This window comes from Heterocephalus glaber, unplaced genomic scaffold, assembly GCF_053883595.1.
Source record: "Heterocephalus glaber isolate CG9 unplaced genomic scaffold, H.glaber_assembly_v1.0 deba00001004, whole genome shotgun sequence".
NCBI classification, from domain to species: Eukaryota; Metazoa; Chordata; class Mammalia; order Rodentia; family Bathyergidae; genus Heterocephalus; species Heterocephalus glaber.
Window position 1 is genome coordinate 5580584 of NW_028258179.1, and position 17053 is coordinate 5597636.

Consider the following 17053-nt stretch of genomic DNA (forward strand, 5'->3'; position numbering starts at 1 on the left):
AGCAACACACACATATCTCTCTCTCTCTCTCTCTCTCTCTCTCTCTCTCACACACACACACACACACACACACACACACACACATACACACGCATGCGCGTGCGGGCGTGCGGTGTGATAGAAAAATACAGTGAATGCATACGTTTTTCTTTTTAAGTTATTATAGTAGAAGACACAATGTCATCAATCCTCCTCAAAATTCTCCCCTTCGCGTTGAACACACTCATCCCCTTGTTCTTGCCACTTCCTGAAGCAGCTCTGGAGGCCTCTCGTAAGTGTCATTCGTTGCGCTGTCATAGTTGCCTTGGTGTCCTGGAATCAGCTTAAAACCTTGCCCTGTTGTGGTCATTTTGACTTTGGGAAAGAGCCATAATTCACACAGTGCCAGATCCAGTGAGTAAAGTGGAGACTCTGATGTTTTGAGGAGCTGCCTTTCTGTTCAATGACACTTGACAGCAGCAGTCACTGCATTTTTTATCACACCTCCTGTCTAGGAAAGAGCACTTCCAGGAAGGCTTCAGAAAGTGGCAAGACTGCAATCCCAACACTTGGAAGGCTGAGGCAGGAGGATCCCTACAAGGTCAAGGCCAGCCTGGGCTACATACTGAGTTCAAGACAATCCTGAAATACATAGCAAGACCCTGTCTCAAAACAAAACAAAGAAAGCAGCAAGGACAATAGGATGAGGGTTTGCAAAGTGAGGGGGAGGATTTTGAGGAGATTCATGGCAATGTAACTTTTACTCTAAGAAAATTTTAAATTCAAACATTCACTGTACATATATTTTGCACACTCACAGGCATGCCCAGAAAACCACTCAGGTCTGTGACCCACCTGGGCTGCAGCCAACATGACGACAGCTGTGCACCATGTCCCACACGGTCTCAGCATGTTTCTATCTGGCTTTGCCAGCAGCCACTGCACAATCCAACCCAGGGGGCTACAAAATGGCCCCAACTCATTCTACTTCCCCTTCCTTCATTCCCCTGTGTCCTTGAGAGCCTGCTGTCCCTTCCTGCCACCTGACAGAGAAGTGCGTCACTCACAGCTGAAGCCTGGAGGCTGCTGTAGGATCCCTGAGCACTCCATGAAGCCTCCAGTGCAGCTGAGCTGTCCCCCACCTCTGTGCACCCCAGGAGCAGAAGATAGTGTAGAGGACCTTGGGGGATCGATGCCCAATGGCAGTCTCCTGCTGGAGGAGGGAACTGAGGCCCAGGACAGCCCCTGCTCCCAGCTCTGCAAGTGTGCAGCAGCCCCCTGGGTTGGAAGCCTGGGGGAGGTGGCAGAAACAGCTGGCCCTGCAGCCCTTAGATCAGACCTGCTGGGAGGTGGACTTCAAAGTCTCCATCCCAGACTGAGTGGCGAGAGCTTAGGGAGTCTTTCTTTCAAAACCAGGATTTCCTAACTAACATCAGTTTTGGATCAGACCTTCTCTCCTCATGCACAAACAAACTGAAAAGCCACCACGTCCCCCAGCCTGACACACACTGGGGGCCTCCGGGGACACAATTCAAGGTAGGAGCCTCAAGGCTGAAAGGCTGAACCCACTGCAGCAGCTCCACCCTCGGCTTCCCCAGCTCCTGCTCCTCCCTCTGGGCTGTGGGGCCCCAGGGACAAGGGATGCCCTGAAAAACCCCCGGTCTCCCACTTCCATCCTGGAGTCACCCTGTGTCCGTCTGAGGTTTGGGACTGGAGCACAACCGTATACTTAAGGAAGAAATCTTCCGAATGGAGAATTGTTATTTAAGTGAGCATAGAGCCAGCTGCTCTATGGACATCGAAGAATGCGCCCTAAGCAGCCAGCTCCGTTCCCAGACTAGCGAGAAACTGTGCCGCCCTCACTGTTGAGGACAGGAGAACTCATCCGAAGTCACCAGCAATTTTTTTAAAAATGCAAGTGCTGGAGTTCTCAGGACATGTGTGGACTCCCTCTGGGTATTCACAGCTCTCCCCTGCTGCTCGGTACAAACTGGATTCGAACACGAGGCTCCCTGGGGTCCCTGCAGAGGTCTCTCCCCTAACTCAGAGTCCTCCCCTCTGCCTCTCCCCCTCACACAGCATCGAAGGGCTCTGCCCAGGGGCCCCTTGCTGTGGGCGGCTTCCCAGCCCCTCCCTGGTGGGAGCTCAACGAGGGGCCCTGCCTGGCCCAGCAGTGCTGCTGCACCCCATCTTCCTGGCAGGAGAGACAGGGACAGAGGGCGAGCGGGGGTCCCCACAGCGCAGGCCGGACACCCACTGGCTAAGGTGGCCGGGTGGTGCAGCCCTAATGACACCTGGCAGTTTCGCCCTGGAGCCCTTTAGAGCCCCCGGAACGAACCAAAGGAAGCCACGCCCGCCAGGCCACCCACCTATTTGTTCGATGAGGTTTCTCCAGGAGTCGGCAGGGATGGGGTGGATCATCTGCAGGGCCTCCGTGAGGGTGGTAGGGCTGTCGGCCAGGGCCGGGCACTCCTCGGGCGTGGTTCCATTTCCCGGGGTGGAGGACGACTCGCTGCCAGGGAGGGAGGACGGCAGGGCTGGTTATTTTTAAGCAACGACACATATCTCGGCGGGCGGCTCGAGTGAGGCGTCGCCTGGCTGGCTGCCGTCTGGGGCTCCGAGCTTGGACACCCAGGGGCAAGGGCGCAGTGGCCGCCGCCCCTCCCGACCAGGCGGCCCCCAGGTCCATTCTGTCACCACACCAGGGCGCGACGGGGTGATTCATCCCACACCAGCCCGCCCAAACCTTCATGTTTTTCGAGCTCGTGGGCAGGCGGCGGAAACTTGGCGCGCTGTGCCCGCGCCTGGCGCCTCGAGGAGGCCCCAACAGACCCGCGGCCAAGAGGCTACAGCGCGTCCCCCGCATGTCGCGGCTCGGGCGCCTGTGGACCTCGGACCCCGATTCCCCGGCCCTAGGGTCAGGACCCATGGGGAAGGGGTGCCGAGGGGCCGCGCGCCAGGGCGTCCAGGGCGAGGGCGCAGAGGCGATCCGGCGGCGGGAACCGGGACGGGGACGAGGGAGGGCGAGAGGCGCCCTCCGGGGACGAGGGAGGGCGAGAGGCGCCCTCCGGGGACGCGGGTCCAGCGAGGCCCCGGGCGAGCGGGGTGCGGGGTCGTGCAGAGTCGGGCTGGGCGCGCGGGCGGGCGGGGGCGGGAGGATGCTCACCTGCCGGGCAGGTGTCCCGCCGCCGAGTCGCGCGCGTCGCTCTCCGAGGTGGAGCTGTCGTGGTCCACAGCGCAGGCGGCGCTGAAGGCTGCGGCCAGCAGCTCCATGGGGCCCAGGGTGCGGCGGGAGTGGGGCGCGCGGGGGGCGGGCGGGGGCCCGGGCAGGGCCGGGCTGGGCCGGGCGGGGGGCGACGGGCGGGCTGCGAAGCGAGGTCACCGCGCGCGGCTGGAGCCCGAGCAGCCGCCGCCACCACTGCCGCTGTCGAGCGCTCCCGCGGGCGCGCGCGCGCCTGGGGCTCCAGGGGTTGCCACGGCAACGCAGGGCGGCGGGCGGGGCGGGGCGCGCGGCGGGGGCGAGGCCGGCGGCGGGGCGGGGGCGCGGGGCGCAGTGCGGCCAGGACCACGCGCGACTCCTCCTTTCCGCCGCGGCCGCTCGGGGCGCGGGAGCGCGAGGACTGATCGAGGCCACCGCTGCGCCCCCGCCGTGCGGGCCTCCTATCGGCGATGGTGGTGGCCCGGGTCGCGACCCTCTGCGCCGGGCACCCCCTGCAGCCTCCCGCGGGCTGACCCAGCCTGAGGACCGCGTCCCCGCAGGAGGCGTCCCTGCGATCCCGGCTCCAGGTAGAGGCTGGGGTCTCAGAGGCTCCCGCACCCGGGTCCGGCTCCGGACGCCTAAAGTGGGGAGGGGCCCGTGCAGAGGCCGCTCCTGGGCGGCCTCTCCACAACTCGGGAGACCCTGGCGGCCTGGCGTGGGTTTGTGCGAGCAAGAGGAGGAGAGACAAAGTAACCGGGCTCTTCAGCCCGCCGTAGCCGCCTGATCACATTGTGGTTTTGGAACTGGCAACTTTGTGTTAGCTTTTGCAGTCGCTCAGGGATGCAGAAAGATAGCAGAAGTAGGCGACTGGGGTGGAGCGAGGCCAGCCGCCCTCCTGCCCAAGATCCCTTCCCAGCGGGGGGCCCCTTGGTGACGCAGAACGCGGCCGAGGGTCAGCTCCTGCATGTACGGTCTGGGTGTGAGCGAAAGTGTGGAGTCCACCTCTGTGCCCCACACCCCACCCACCCGCAGAGCTTTAAGTGAACGAATGTCTTGGTTGTTGCCCCCCCCCCCCTTGAACCCAGAGCCTTTGCACTGAGCTACATACATCTCCAGCCCTCTTGTTTTTGATTTTTTTTAAAAAAAAATTTGAGACAGATCTCACTAAGTCTCTAAATTGTCCAGGTTGGAGTTGGACTTTAAATCCTCCTGCCTCAGCTTCCCCGAGTGCTGAGATTACAGGCAGATGCTGCTGGTGGTGGAGGTGGGGGTTCAGTTACTGTTAATTGGTTGGCTTTAATCTGTTCACCAGTGTGAGAAAAGGCAGTGCGGTGAGGGCAGAGGAGGAAGTTTAAATAGAGGGGACCATTTGACAAGGGAACTGCCCTTCACAGGCATGGGAGGGTCTCCGAGCATCCCATCCTCCTTTAGTCTTCCCGGCTCTGCTGCTTTCGGCGGGAAAGCTGCCCTCTGGCCCTTGTTGGCCCCCAGGGGCCACTTTCTTGGGCCCAAAGCCCAAGGATGTTTGAGAGACACCCATCCTTGTTGCTCTTTCTGAGCCAGCACCTGCTGCCCCAACTCCCTGGACTCAGTTGCCCTCCCTTGTCCTCTCCCTCCCATCTGTTCGAAGTGCTTTCCACATCTGGGCAGGCCGGGCCAACCCCCTCACCGCCAGGTGGCTTACGGAGGACAGGATTTGCTCCACACAGCTCTGGAGGCCGGAAGCTGAGGTTAAGGCCTGGTTCAGGTGAGGCCTCTTTGGGCAACAGACTTCTCATTGATCCCCACAAGGGTCTCCTTGGAAGGGCACTAATCTGGTTCACGAGGGCTCCACCCTCATGACCTAAAACCTGACAAAGGCCCCACTTCTTACTGTCACATTAGGGGTTAGGATTTCAACATGTGGATTGGGGGAGCATAAATATTCAGCTCACAATGTTCTTCCCACCTGCAAAATTATGTTCACCCCCCACAAAGTCTCCACCTGTTCAGCATCAACTCTAACATCCGAATCTCATCTAAATGTTACCTAAAACAAGTATGGCTGAGACTCAAGGTTGCACTCTCCTGAGGCAACGTCGCTGTACCACTGTGAACCTCCGGAATGACCCAGTTCCACTCTGAGTCGCAGCGGTGGGAGAGGTACCTTTAGATGCTCGCTTCCCAAGGAGAAACAGGAAGAAGAGAGGTGGCAGGTGAGGAAAAGGTGAAATTCCATGGGATGTGACAAGATGCTCCGCCTTCTGGATCCCCCGGAGAAGTGAGGCTGAGTCAGGGACCCCTGGGTGGCAATGTCCCCCTCTGCTTGCTGGGGCGCTGTCTGTGCTGGGCCCCCCGAGGTCACACCCAGGCCACTCCAGGCTCTCAGTGAGGCTGAGGGACAAGCAGCGGGCAGCCAGGAGGCCAGGGCAGGGGGAACCTGAGAACCAGCCTCACATCCCATCCTACCCTCACTCCACTTCGAATGGCTCAGGGAGCTCTCTGGGCCCCAGGGTCCCTTACAGTAACCCCTTCTCCTTGGCTACAGGTCTCTTGCTCGCTCCTGAGTCCACTTTGCTCGCTCTTCTCAGCTGCGGGTCTGACTGCAGACTCCTCAGGTGCTGGAGCCCCATCCCTGGCCACAGCTCTGCCCGCTCCTGCTGTCACCCGCTCGTCCCCACCGCCTGCACATCATAGGCACTGTCCTCGCCGTCCTTCCCAGGCTCTGGGCTTTTCTAAGTCTGTCTCCTCCCAGGACTCTCCCTACAGTATCATCCTCCACCTGCAAGGCCCCTCTCCATCATGGCCCCAGGCACTCTGTCCTGATATCCTTGGGAAGAGCGCTTGATGGACCCCAAGTGGCCCTGCTGGCTTGTGTGGCCTCAGTGTCTCTTATGTTTGATGTGACACCAGCTGGAAGCTGTTACCTTCACACTCTGCTGCACCAGAGAAAGGAGACAGCTTTTAAAGAACCGAATACCTCAAACTGAAGTTACATATATTAAGATGAGTATGATAAAATCTTCCAAATGAAAAATTTGCTAAAAATACCCTCCTAATTATAAAATCACTTGGAAAGTCACTGAGTTCTGAGGCATATAACCTTAAAGCTAAATCCCCCATGTTCTATTTTTTATCATATTTAGTGCTTTTTAGCCAGCCTGTTATTAAAATCTCTGCTTAACTGACATTTTGCTCAGAATCATTCACAAAATAAAGTCTTGAGAAATAGTTCAAATATTTATACCTGGCTGGCACGTAGTAGGTGCTCTATAGATACTTATGAATGCATTGACTATATATATACATATATATATATATGTATATATATAATATTTTTTGGTACCTGGAATTGAACCCAGGACCATTTGCTCACCAGGCAGATGTGGTAGCTGAGCTACATCCTTGGCCCTATGGTATATACTTATTTAAAAGAAAGATATTTTATCTAAAAATTACTTATTTCTTCCTTTGGGTTATAAGTATGGGAAACAAAGTAGGTTTTTATTTATATAACCACTTCAGCCTTGAGGAGTCCTTGTTTATGTTTGTCATCTTTTTCCTGATCCTAAGGGGAGCATTTCTGGAAAAGAAAAGGACCATCAAGATGATCTGGTCCAACACTGATTTTACAGGTGCAGGAGCTGGAAGTTAACCAAGGAGCCCAAGATCTCATGCTGAGCAGAGGTAGGTCGGAAGTAGATGAGGACAAGTCAGGACTACAGTGTATGGAGTAAGACACTGATTTTTGGAGGGGGGCGGGTGCTGGGGATCAAACCCAGGACCTTGCAGATGCAAGGCAAGCGCTCTACCATTAAGCCACACCCCCAGCTCCAAGAACTGCATCTTTCTGCTCACTTTTTATATTTTCAGGGTCACATGGCACACCGCCAGATAGCAAATGTTAAAAAGACATTTGTATTCTTAAATTGTATAGGCAGTGCCTTGGAGATCTCTCTCTCTCTGTCTCTCTCTCTCTTCCCTCAAATACATATTGTATACTTTTAGAAACAGTCATTTGATAGTTTTTAGTTAACTCGATCTTTTAAGTCTGTAAGCACAGTGTTTTATTTCTGTCTCTCTCAAAAGACTCTTCTACTTGTTTTGAAAATAAACATTTTCATGCACACAGGCAGCGGCAGCAGTCACCCAGCAGAAAGCCACAACTCAAGCGTGGGCTTTCCTGTGGGGCTGGGCTCTGTGGCTGGCACAGGCAAGGACGGTGGTCATGTGGCTGCCCCTTGCTTGGCAGGCCTCCAGTGTGAGTTGGAGTAGACCTGCCATTTTTCTCTGCCAGTCTTCCTTTCCCTGTCTCGATTCTTCTTTCTCCATGTGCCCTCAGCGTGGCTGCCAGGTGAATTTCCCTGCAGCACCTGTTATCTTCATTGCCTGATGGAATGAATGTCCTCTCCAGACTGGGGCTGCCCACATGAAAGTAGAGCCTGTCCTGCTCTCTCTTTGCTCCACTCTGTTGTCCCCAAGCTTGTTGGGGACTGCGATGGTGATGTCACTTATCTCAGATCTCGGCCCTCAACTCATCCGGGAGGCACTGAGAAAGAATGGGTGCATAAGTCAACACAGGAGAGGCAGTAGGCCATTGTTATGGTTTAAATATGAAGTTCCCCAGAGACTCATGTATTGAGGGCTTGGTCCTCAAAGTGACTGGGTCACGAGGGCTCCGACCCCAGCCATGGGTTGAACCATAGATGAGTTCAGAGCTGAATGGGCCATAAGGAGGTGGGGCCTGGTTGGAGGAAGTAGGTCACTGAGAGGGTGCCTTAGAAGGGTGTATTCTGTCTCCAGCTCCCCCATTCCTGGCTGCCATGAGGTTAGCAACTTTCCTCCACTACGCCTTTCCATCATGATGTTTCTGCCTTACCATAGGCCCAAAGCAATGGAGCCTGTAGACCATGGACTGAAACCTCTGAAACTGTGAGCCAAGATAATTCCTTCCTCCTTTGAGTTGTGCATGTGGGTAATTTGTCCTAGTGAGGAAAAGCTAACGAGAGTAGCTTTTCGTTGCCATGCTCTGGGTATCCATCTTTCCTCTCCATGGTTATCCATGAGCATGGTGTGAATGTTCCTTGGCACTATATCTTGGCATTATATCTTGGGCTTCTTTGGTCAATAGAGATGTTTCTACACCCAACCTCTTTGGGGACTGGCAGGTAATGGCTTCTGGGATTGGTGCTTCAGGCTTGAGGGGGTAGCTGTGGTTTGTTGTGGTGAATCTCAAAACCCATGAACACCATATTCAGTGTTTTATTTTTGTCCTGTTTTGACTTGGTTGCTATGGTGGACTTTTGGTTAAACAGGGAAAAGGCTAGAGGGATGAGGAGATGCAAACGAACCTCAGTCTGGTTTAGCACTGGATAGGATCCCAAGAGTATGGGAAGCAGGCCCATCACGTTGGGACTTAATTGCCAGACTGGATATTGCTATGGTGAACACAATTTCTGAATCAAAAATAGGTGGCCAAGAGTCTCGCGCCAGTTCCAAGTATGAGAAGCTGGAGGCTGCAGCTTGGCCAGTGATGTGGAATTTCCACAGTGTTGTGAGGGCTGATGTATCCCTAGTAGTGTCTTTGAAAGCCTGGGACACGTGGTACCAGGGCCTCAATTATGAGATGCAGATAATGTGTACAGCCTTGGTGGAAATGTGTTTCCCAAAAGTGGCTCCCCCAAAACTCATAGAAAAAGATGCTGTATGTTTGTGGGTTTACCTCAAACTGTGGGGAGTCAGGGGAAGCCTGTGGTGTGGGTTTCTCTGAAATATGCCTAACTGAGGAGCCTGGAACTCATAGGGTAAGGGATTTGGGGTGAGTGGGCTTTGGACAATAGGAGCATCCTAAAGTCAGGAGTGCTAAAGGAATAAATCCGGTAGTTTCCAGTCTGTTGAGGACGAAGTTTAGAGGAAATAAGGTTAGGAGTTGTCTGGGTGCACATAATTACACTTATTGTGACCATGGGCATTACATATTCCTAATTAGAACTCAAACTGTGAAGAGAAGAATAGTCCCTTGCCATTTAAATTAATTCATTTAAAATCAACTTATAAACTATATAGGTCTAATTTAGTCCTGTATTCATGAGAGCACTTAGGAAGCAATATTATTATTGTTTAGGTAGCCTACATATAGTGCTAAAATAGCTTCATTGTTGTAATGGAGAATATATGGCCTTAACCATGCACTGTGTAGCAGAACTGTTTAAGGTATTAAACTGGAGAGAAAAAGCTGTCCATTTAAAAACAAAACAGATTTGAAAGAGTTGCATGTAGGTAAGAAAATTAAGTAGAAGTTGTTCAGACATTGCTCCTTGAAAATTACAAATAATTGGATTTTGGAGAAATGCTGTCCATACCAAGAAGTAGAGAGTGTTAGGACTTTTCATTTCCTATTGAAGCAACCGTCTTGCCTGTAGCATCCTGGAGGAGGAATGTTCTGGAGTGGCCAGGACTAACTGCTCAAGGATTTGGGGTATTGTAGAAGAACCCAAGTGTTTCTGGTGGGATGGGTCACATTAGCTGTGCCTACAAAATGCCCGATTCTGGGTCATTGCCTGTCCCTCCTAATGTTGACAGAATGCCTTTCTTCCGTGGAATTCAAAGCTTTTGGCTACAATTGATACTTCTCTTTTAAAGAGTCAGGTGACAACAGTGTTCAGATTAACACAAAATAAATGATGTTATGAAGAAAAAGCGCGATATTTCAGAAACATTAGAAACACAGCATCAAAGAGTGCTGAAAGTGGACAGCCATTGGCTGCCCAGCATGGAGGCTGTCATTTGCCTCTGGGGGTGGGCTGTGTATGGATCTGAACTTTCTGCAATGCAGCCTGGACACAGGACCCTAAACCTGCACGTTTATGCTCCTTGATGAAGAGATTCTATCTCTAGGAATACATCCCAACACACTATTAAACGTGTGCAGAACAAAAAGCTGCAGGGATGTTTAGCACAATGTTATTTTCAGAGTCACCTAAATGTCCAGCAGCAGGAGGCTGACTATTTAAATTCTGTCTCTCCAGGGGAATCTCGTACTATTACAAAGAATCAAGAAAGAGGTCCATGATATTTTAAATGAAGAAGCAGATTCCCAGACAGGTCGGTTTATGATCTTGCTGTGTTTACAGTGGACATGTACATATGGGATTTTGAGCATGCATTATGTACTTTCAAGAGGATGAGTAAACTGGGCACCAAAAATATTTCCCAGTCCCTGCACCTGGTTGGCTGGATTCTGAGAGAATTTTCCTCCTTTTTACTCATCTGTGTTTGAAATTTTTTTCTACAATAAATATGTCACTTATGTAATAAGGGAAAAAAAGTAACTTTAAAAACATCAGTCTTTTAATGTGCATTAGTTTAGAGCAGGAGTTAACAAGTGTACTTTGGGGGAGTTGATGATTCTGAGAAAGAGGCAGGGCTGCTTTTCTCTTTAGTTACCTAGGGGAAAAACACCTCAGTTTGTTACATAAACGAATCCCTGAAAAAAGCTCTTCAGCTTCCAAAGAATCACGAATTTGAGTTCTACAGTAATTGCTTGCTGGCAGCATTAACATTAAAGCACTTACCTGATACGCAGATCTGCCCGATTATGAAAATAATCCCTTTTCCAGAAATCCCCCTTTTCCTTCTACGAATCCACTTGTAGCATCCTAACCAGAATGCTTCTTCCATTTCAGCTGAAGCCACGCTCCCACTGGAACCCTCATCAGAAAATCGTAGCAAACTCACTGTGTAGCACAAGCTGGCCTGGAACCCATGGCAATCCTCCTGCCTCAGCCTCCAGAGTGCTGCAGTTGCAGGCGTGCACCACTGTGCGTGGCTTTGAATGAGACTGGGGCAGGGTGGGGCTTCCCAGTGGCCCTCAGTTAACCACAGACACAGAAACATCTTACAAACTCCCTTCCTTCCGCCATCAATATAAATCTCTCCTTTCTAGTCTATGAAAAGTTGAGTGCACCTTTAGCTACAGCAGCCTTATTTTCCGGGGAGAAAATTGGCTTAGCAGCAAGAAGTGAAATTGCACGTCCATTGTTACTGACCTGCCATGCGCCCCTCCTCTGGGCTGACCAGTGGCGTCTGCTTTTCTTGGTTTTAAAGCTATGCCTCATCTTTTCTGTGTGGGGAAGATTGCAGGTTAAGTTACTGGTATTTCTCAAATGTCACTCAGCCCTCGGAGTGGCTTTTATTTATCACAGACAGCATCTCTAGGCCTGTTTCTCTCTTAAGCTCTGTTTAGTCTTTAACAGGTCTCTCCTTCCTCCTTTTTCTGTGGGGTCTTGAAGGAGGGTTTTGGGCAGCCAGAAATACAGGCTTTGGTGTGAAATTGACATTTGTCCTTAAAAAGGAAATTGATTCCGACTTGTCACTAGCTGAGCATTTTCTGCATGAAGTCACAGATTTTTACCAGGAGAGGGGAGCACCTTCCCCACAGGCATGAGTCAGAGAAATGACAGAGCTGGGCAGATAGGTCCCTTCCCCTCAAGAGTACCTGTCCCTTCCTGTCGCTGAGCCCTCTGTCTCTCTCACCCTGTGCACACTGAGCCTCCACTGACCGCAGTCTCAGCCCCGAAGCAGAGAGACAAGCACCGGTGAGGGAGAACAAAGCTATCGGATCCCTTACAGAAGGGGGCTGCCTTTACCCTTCACCCCCACACTTCCACAGCTAAGAATTTACCCTGAAGCCTCGTACCAGACAAGATATGCACAAGTTACTTGTCGAAGCATTGTGTTTTGAGGACCATTTATTGAAAGCAATGCACGTCCCTCTCCCAAGGAGACTGGTTGGGTACACAAAGGTGTGTTGCTGCAAAGAGGTGCAGCGCCAGAACCAAGCATGAGGAAGATGTGTCTGAACTGAAAGAGTGATTTCCAGTGTTGAGTGAAAGAAGCAAGATGGGAATGAATGAAGCTGGATATGGTGGCGCATGCCTGTGATCCTAGCACTTGGGATGCTGAAGCAGGAGGGTCCCTGTGAGGTCCAGGCCAGCCTGGGCTACACAGTGAGTTCAAGACCAGCCTAGACCAGATAGCAAGACCCTGTCTTAAAGGAAAAAAAAAAAAAAGGATAGGAAAGAGAGTATATAGGAACCTGCCTTTGTGTGCACAGTTAAAGTCTTACACACATGCTTTTATTTTCTCCAAAAAAGAATCAGAGGAAATGAAATCAATAAAAATGGTTACCTGCAGAGTAGGAATAGAGGGTAAGACTTTTCTGAGTGTATCTTTTCATATAATTTTGATTTATGATTGATGTAGGTGTTTTACATATTCCAGTAAGTTTTAAAAATGGAAAAGTAGGGGCAAATAAGCCAAAAAATGACCTCAGTGATTAGCAAATTGAAAAGACAATCACAGAAAACAATTAATTCAAGTAGGGCTGAGGATGTAGCTCAGTGAGATGGCATGTGTTAATATGCATGAGGCCCTTGGTTCCATCCCCAACATCAAATAAATGAATAAAATCAATTCAAGTATCCTTTAAATACCCTATCTTTATAACTTTATGAAATCTATTCTAAGACCAAAAGCTGCAAAGAAATCCCGAACTTTGCTAAGATGTGGTGGGTTGAATGCATCCCATGAAAAGATCTGGTGAGGCCTCACCCCAGTACCTGTGAGAGGGAGTTCATTTGGAAATAGGGTCTTTGGAGATGTAATCAAGTTATAGTAAGGTCAGACTGGACTAGCATGGCCATCAGCCACTGGCTGGTGACCTCATGAGGGGACGGACAGGGCCACAGGCACACGGAAAGGAGGGTGCTACATGAAGTCATTGGCAGACACTGGAACCGTGGATCCACCAATGCCCAGCAATGCCAAGGGTCATGGACAATGCCCAGGAGCTAGAAGAGAGGCAGGGGACAGATTTTGCCTTACAGACTTTGAGGGATCCAGGCTCAGCTGTCCCCGGGCTTTGGATTTCTGGTCTCAAGAATTATAAGATAACAAATTTCTGTTGTTTCTAAGCCAGCCGGTGTGTGGTATTTTGTTACAGCAACAGTAGGAGACTGATACAATAGATTTCCTCTAGTTATGGTACAGGTGGAGTAGGTCTGAAATCCTTGTGTGTATTTGTAAAGTAGACCAATATCCCACAATAGATACTGATTTTGAGAACCAAGATCTCAATAGCAATGGTTAAAAAGCAAGATGTAAATATGGAATGAGAAGAAGAAGAAAGACTGTGTTGGACACGCACGGACACACACACACACACTTCCCAGCTCTGTCCATGACTGTTCCAGAAGCAATGATCTACAGAACTCGGGTCTTGGTTTTTAACAACAGTGTTCACTAAAGGAAGTAGGACTCTTTAGAAAAGTATCTGGCTCTCCATTTGGGACACTGAAGACATATGAAGCATCTTGCAATGTCAGAAAGCATGGAGGAACTTAAAGACAGGAGGGGATGCACCAGAGGGACCATCTAGGACACTGAAGGGGCTCTTTCTGCCCAAATTTGTCATATTGTGAGTGTCAGAAGGAACTTCACAGAAATGGGTTAAAATACATTGAATTAAAAACAACCATGAGCGCATAGTAATGGACTTGAAACCAAAATAAAACAAACCACAAACAAAGGAGGGGTCTTTTTCACAGACGAAAATCAACTAACATAAGTAGTAGGAGCACTAGAAATCTCCATCTTGCAATTCCCAATGGAATCACTGACTTAGAGGATTATTAGTGGATGTTAAATGCCATTGGTCAAAAGGTTAATAGGAAACAGGACATTTACACCCTACAGACGGCGGATGTGCAGCGAAAGGAAAACTTGCATCTTTATGTTGGAGCAATCTGCTGGCTTCCAGATTAATCAAATGACCAAACTTCACAAAAGGGAAAAGGAGGCTGAGCTGAGGTCGGTGCTGTGAGATGCAGTTTGGAGTGCACATTACCTGGAGGCTTTGTTGCTAAAAATAACCTGCATCTAATCAAGCAGTGGGACTGTCTTAGTCACTTTCTCCTTGCTGGGACAAATATTAGATACCCACAATTTAGGGCAGGAGAGGTTTATTTTGGCTCACATTTCTGCCCAGGGTCGTTCAGCTCCAAGGAAGAAACAGCGTGGCAGAGGGGCCTGGTGGAGGAGAGCAGCTCACTGCATGGCGGACAAGGAAGCAGAGAGAGAAGGAACGTTGGGCGGGGGACCCTTCCAGACCACGCCCTCGGACCATTCCCTTCCCGAGCCACGCCCACCAGGGACACGCCCCTCCCGGCCTCTTCTCCCCAGATCCCACCTCCTAACAGTAATCAGCCCGGGTGGCGGGGGAGGACCCATTACCCAGGCATCATCCCAAAGTTCCAGCTATGATTGAGTCATACTCTCAGGGGACATCTAGATCTAACCCTAACAGGGTCCTAACTCAGTTTCAAGATGATACCAGAAGTAAAAGAACAAGTTAAAAAGTTGAGAAACTAATCACAGATCCACAGTGGGCGCCGCTGCACGTAAGAAGCCTGGAGTTTTAGTCAGTCGTAGAAAAAATGGGGAGACTCTTAGATGACAGGGTCTAAAGAAGGCAGAGGCTCAAATGCAGTACTTGACATTCGAGTAGATCTCAAATCACAACCCTCAACAGCAGAGGACAACTGGGGACTTTCGAATTTGCCCAGCAGGCAGATCCGTTGCGGGGCGCGGACTGCGGACTCCCTGGTGTGTGATGGCTGTGGGGAGCTGTGGGCAGGTGTGTAGGTGTGAAGACTCCACATGTCTGCAGTTTCCTCTCATGTGGTTTAGGGGAAGTAAAGGAAGGAGAAAGAGAAAGAAGAGGGAACCCAGGTGGGCAAAGGGTGAGTAGCTTTCTCAATCTAGACTGAGGGGGTTGGGGAGTTCACAGCCCTGCTCTTTCGATTTCTTTATGTTTTATGTTTAGGTTTTCCTGTAAGGTTTTCTTTGTAAAGAGTTGGGGCAGGGCTGGAGACGGAGGTCAGTGGTGGAGCACTTGCCTGGCATGCTCAAGGCCCCGGGTGCAATGCCCAGCACTGGAAAAAAAACCAAACTGGAGATAAAGGGAATAAAGCAGAGATGCAGGACATTTGATCGCTGGATGGGAATGTATCAACAATCAGGTTGAAGGGCTGTCGGACAGGTTGCCGAGGATGGGTGGGGCAGAGCCCAAGAGGAGAAACCATCTGTCGCCTAAAGGAGTGAACTACAAGCAGCTCCGAGATAAAGCTCATGCAGCTTTCTGAGTCTTTCTCAGTGTAGACTTCTGGTTAAAGGTTAGGAGCTGTTGCTTTCCCCCGTCATGAAGTTACAGAAGTTAAATGGGTTTGCGTCTCTCCCCTAGTATCGGAGTGTTTTTGAAAAATGTGTCAATTCAATAGATGTAAAACCATAGCTTGTTTTGTTGCTCATTTTTTTCCTTACTAGTGGAGGTGATTTGTAAGGACTTTAAAAATATTCCTCCTTTATGCATAATCTTTCCATGTCTTTCCTTGGTTTGGATTTTAGGAAGTTTATGTTTTTCCAACAGATTTGTAAACACAGTGTGCTGTGTTGTTTGCACGAGTGCTTTATGTGTATATTTTTAACGTGACCCACTTTCTAGGGGAGCCTCGTGGTCTTGTGGCCCAGCCCTGGCCTTCCTGCTGGCCACAGAGTTCGGTTTTCCATGAAGAACAATCAAAGGGGCACAATATTGACTGAGCATGAGCCATGGCAGTTCACGTGGCGCAGTGGGATGGGGGCGCCTCAGCCCTGAGTGGCTGCTGGGACCGAAGGTCACTTCTGGGAAGTCCTGTCACCACCGCCTGTCTGTCCCCTTACCCCTGTCAGGGACAGTTTGATCTGTCAGTTTAGGCTATTTTTCACTAACGTGTGATTGGCTCCACACATTTCAGAAAAAACACAGAGGAAGGAATGATTGGTGGATTTCTACTGTCAGCTGTTCGGTAACAAATTTATTATTGATTGAGCGACCATTGAGCATTGACTATGTACAAAACTGCGTCAAAGCTCAGGCCACAGCCATCATTGCTGGCTGCTGTTGACCTCAAAGGATCAGGGTGCAGAAAGCCAGATACATCCAATCACGAGAGGCTGATACTTTGTTTTGATTTTTGTTGTTTTGAGAAAGGCTGTCGCTATGTAGCCTAGGATGGCCTTGAACATGTGCTCTTCCTGCCTCAGCCTCCCAAGTGCTGGGATTACAGGCGTGCACCACTGTGCCTGGCTAGCTGGTAGTTTTATAAAGGCATCTTCTGAAAAGATTGGGCCCTTTGGGGATGTGTCCTCTTCATGTTCTCTAAACAATTTTTATTGTCTTCTACATAGAACAGGCCTAGTAAATAATTTTTGGAAAATGACTGGATAAATTATATTTCAAGTTGTAAATTTATATTTTCTTTGTTTAAAAGTGATCTTTATTAATTATAGGAATGAAAAAAAAATTATTTAAAAGAACCTGGTAGCTGGACATGGTGGGGCATACCCGTAACCCCAGCATTCTGGAAGCTGAGGCAGGAGGATCGCCATGAGTTTGAGGCCAGCCTGGGCTCCTTACAGAGCCCTTAAAAAAATCTGGTAACTTTCAAGGAGAGCTTGGTAGGATGTGATACCTCTTCTGAAGGAGGCTGGATTGAATGTGGGGTGTAGGGTGGTCTGGGGTCAGGTTTCCTTGGGATTCGATACCAGCAACTCACTGAGAAGCCAGTGAGGGTCCCGGAAAGCAGGACAGGGTGAGGAAAAAGCCCAACAAGGACGTGACTTCAAAGTCCCTGCCTCAGCTGCTCCCCAGAAGCATAACTACCCTCACCATCGTCCCCACTTGCCCCAAGGAAGCTGGGCTTTGTATTGTGCTTGGGACTATGAGGAATGTGTCCTGGGGACAGGTTGACTCCAGGGTGCAGGGAATGGGAAAGGCAGGGCTCAGAGAGACTTGGT

The 17053-nt window shown here is 50.4% G+C and overlaps 1 protein-coding gene and 1 long non-coding RNA gene across 7 annotated transcripts in view; one reads left to right on the forward strand and one right to left on the reverse strand.

Moving 5' to 3' along the window:
* Ngef (neuronal guanine nucleotide exchange factor) overlaps window positions 1-17053 on the reverse strand; it is a 90626-nt gene that overhangs the window by 33170 nt on the left and 40403 nt on the right. For 3 of the 4 annotated variants that reach the window (XM_013066778.3, XM_004868082.4, XM_087209424.1), the window contains one exon: window positions 2349-2491. In XM_013066778.3, coding sequence (XP_012922232.1) covers window positions 2349-2491 — 143 coding nt within the window. Of the gene's footprint in view, window positions 1-2348; window positions 2492-3145; window positions 3311-17053 lie in introns of those variants that run through there. The other variant, XM_004868083.4, reaches the window with a different exon arrangement.
* On the forward strand, window positions 3526-15589 carry LOC110346348 (uncharacterized). Of its 3 annotated transcripts, XR_015450581.1 has the most exons (6): window positions 3526-3765; window positions 4809-4925; window positions 5706-6844; window positions 7961-8089; window positions 10186-10261; window positions 10843-15589. It is a non-coding gene; the product is annotated as an uncharacterized LOC110346348 (long non-coding RNA). The 3 variants fall into 3 exon arrangements; XR_015450582.1 differs by lacking the exon at window positions 7961-8089; XR_015450583.1 differs by lacking the exon at window positions 4809-4925.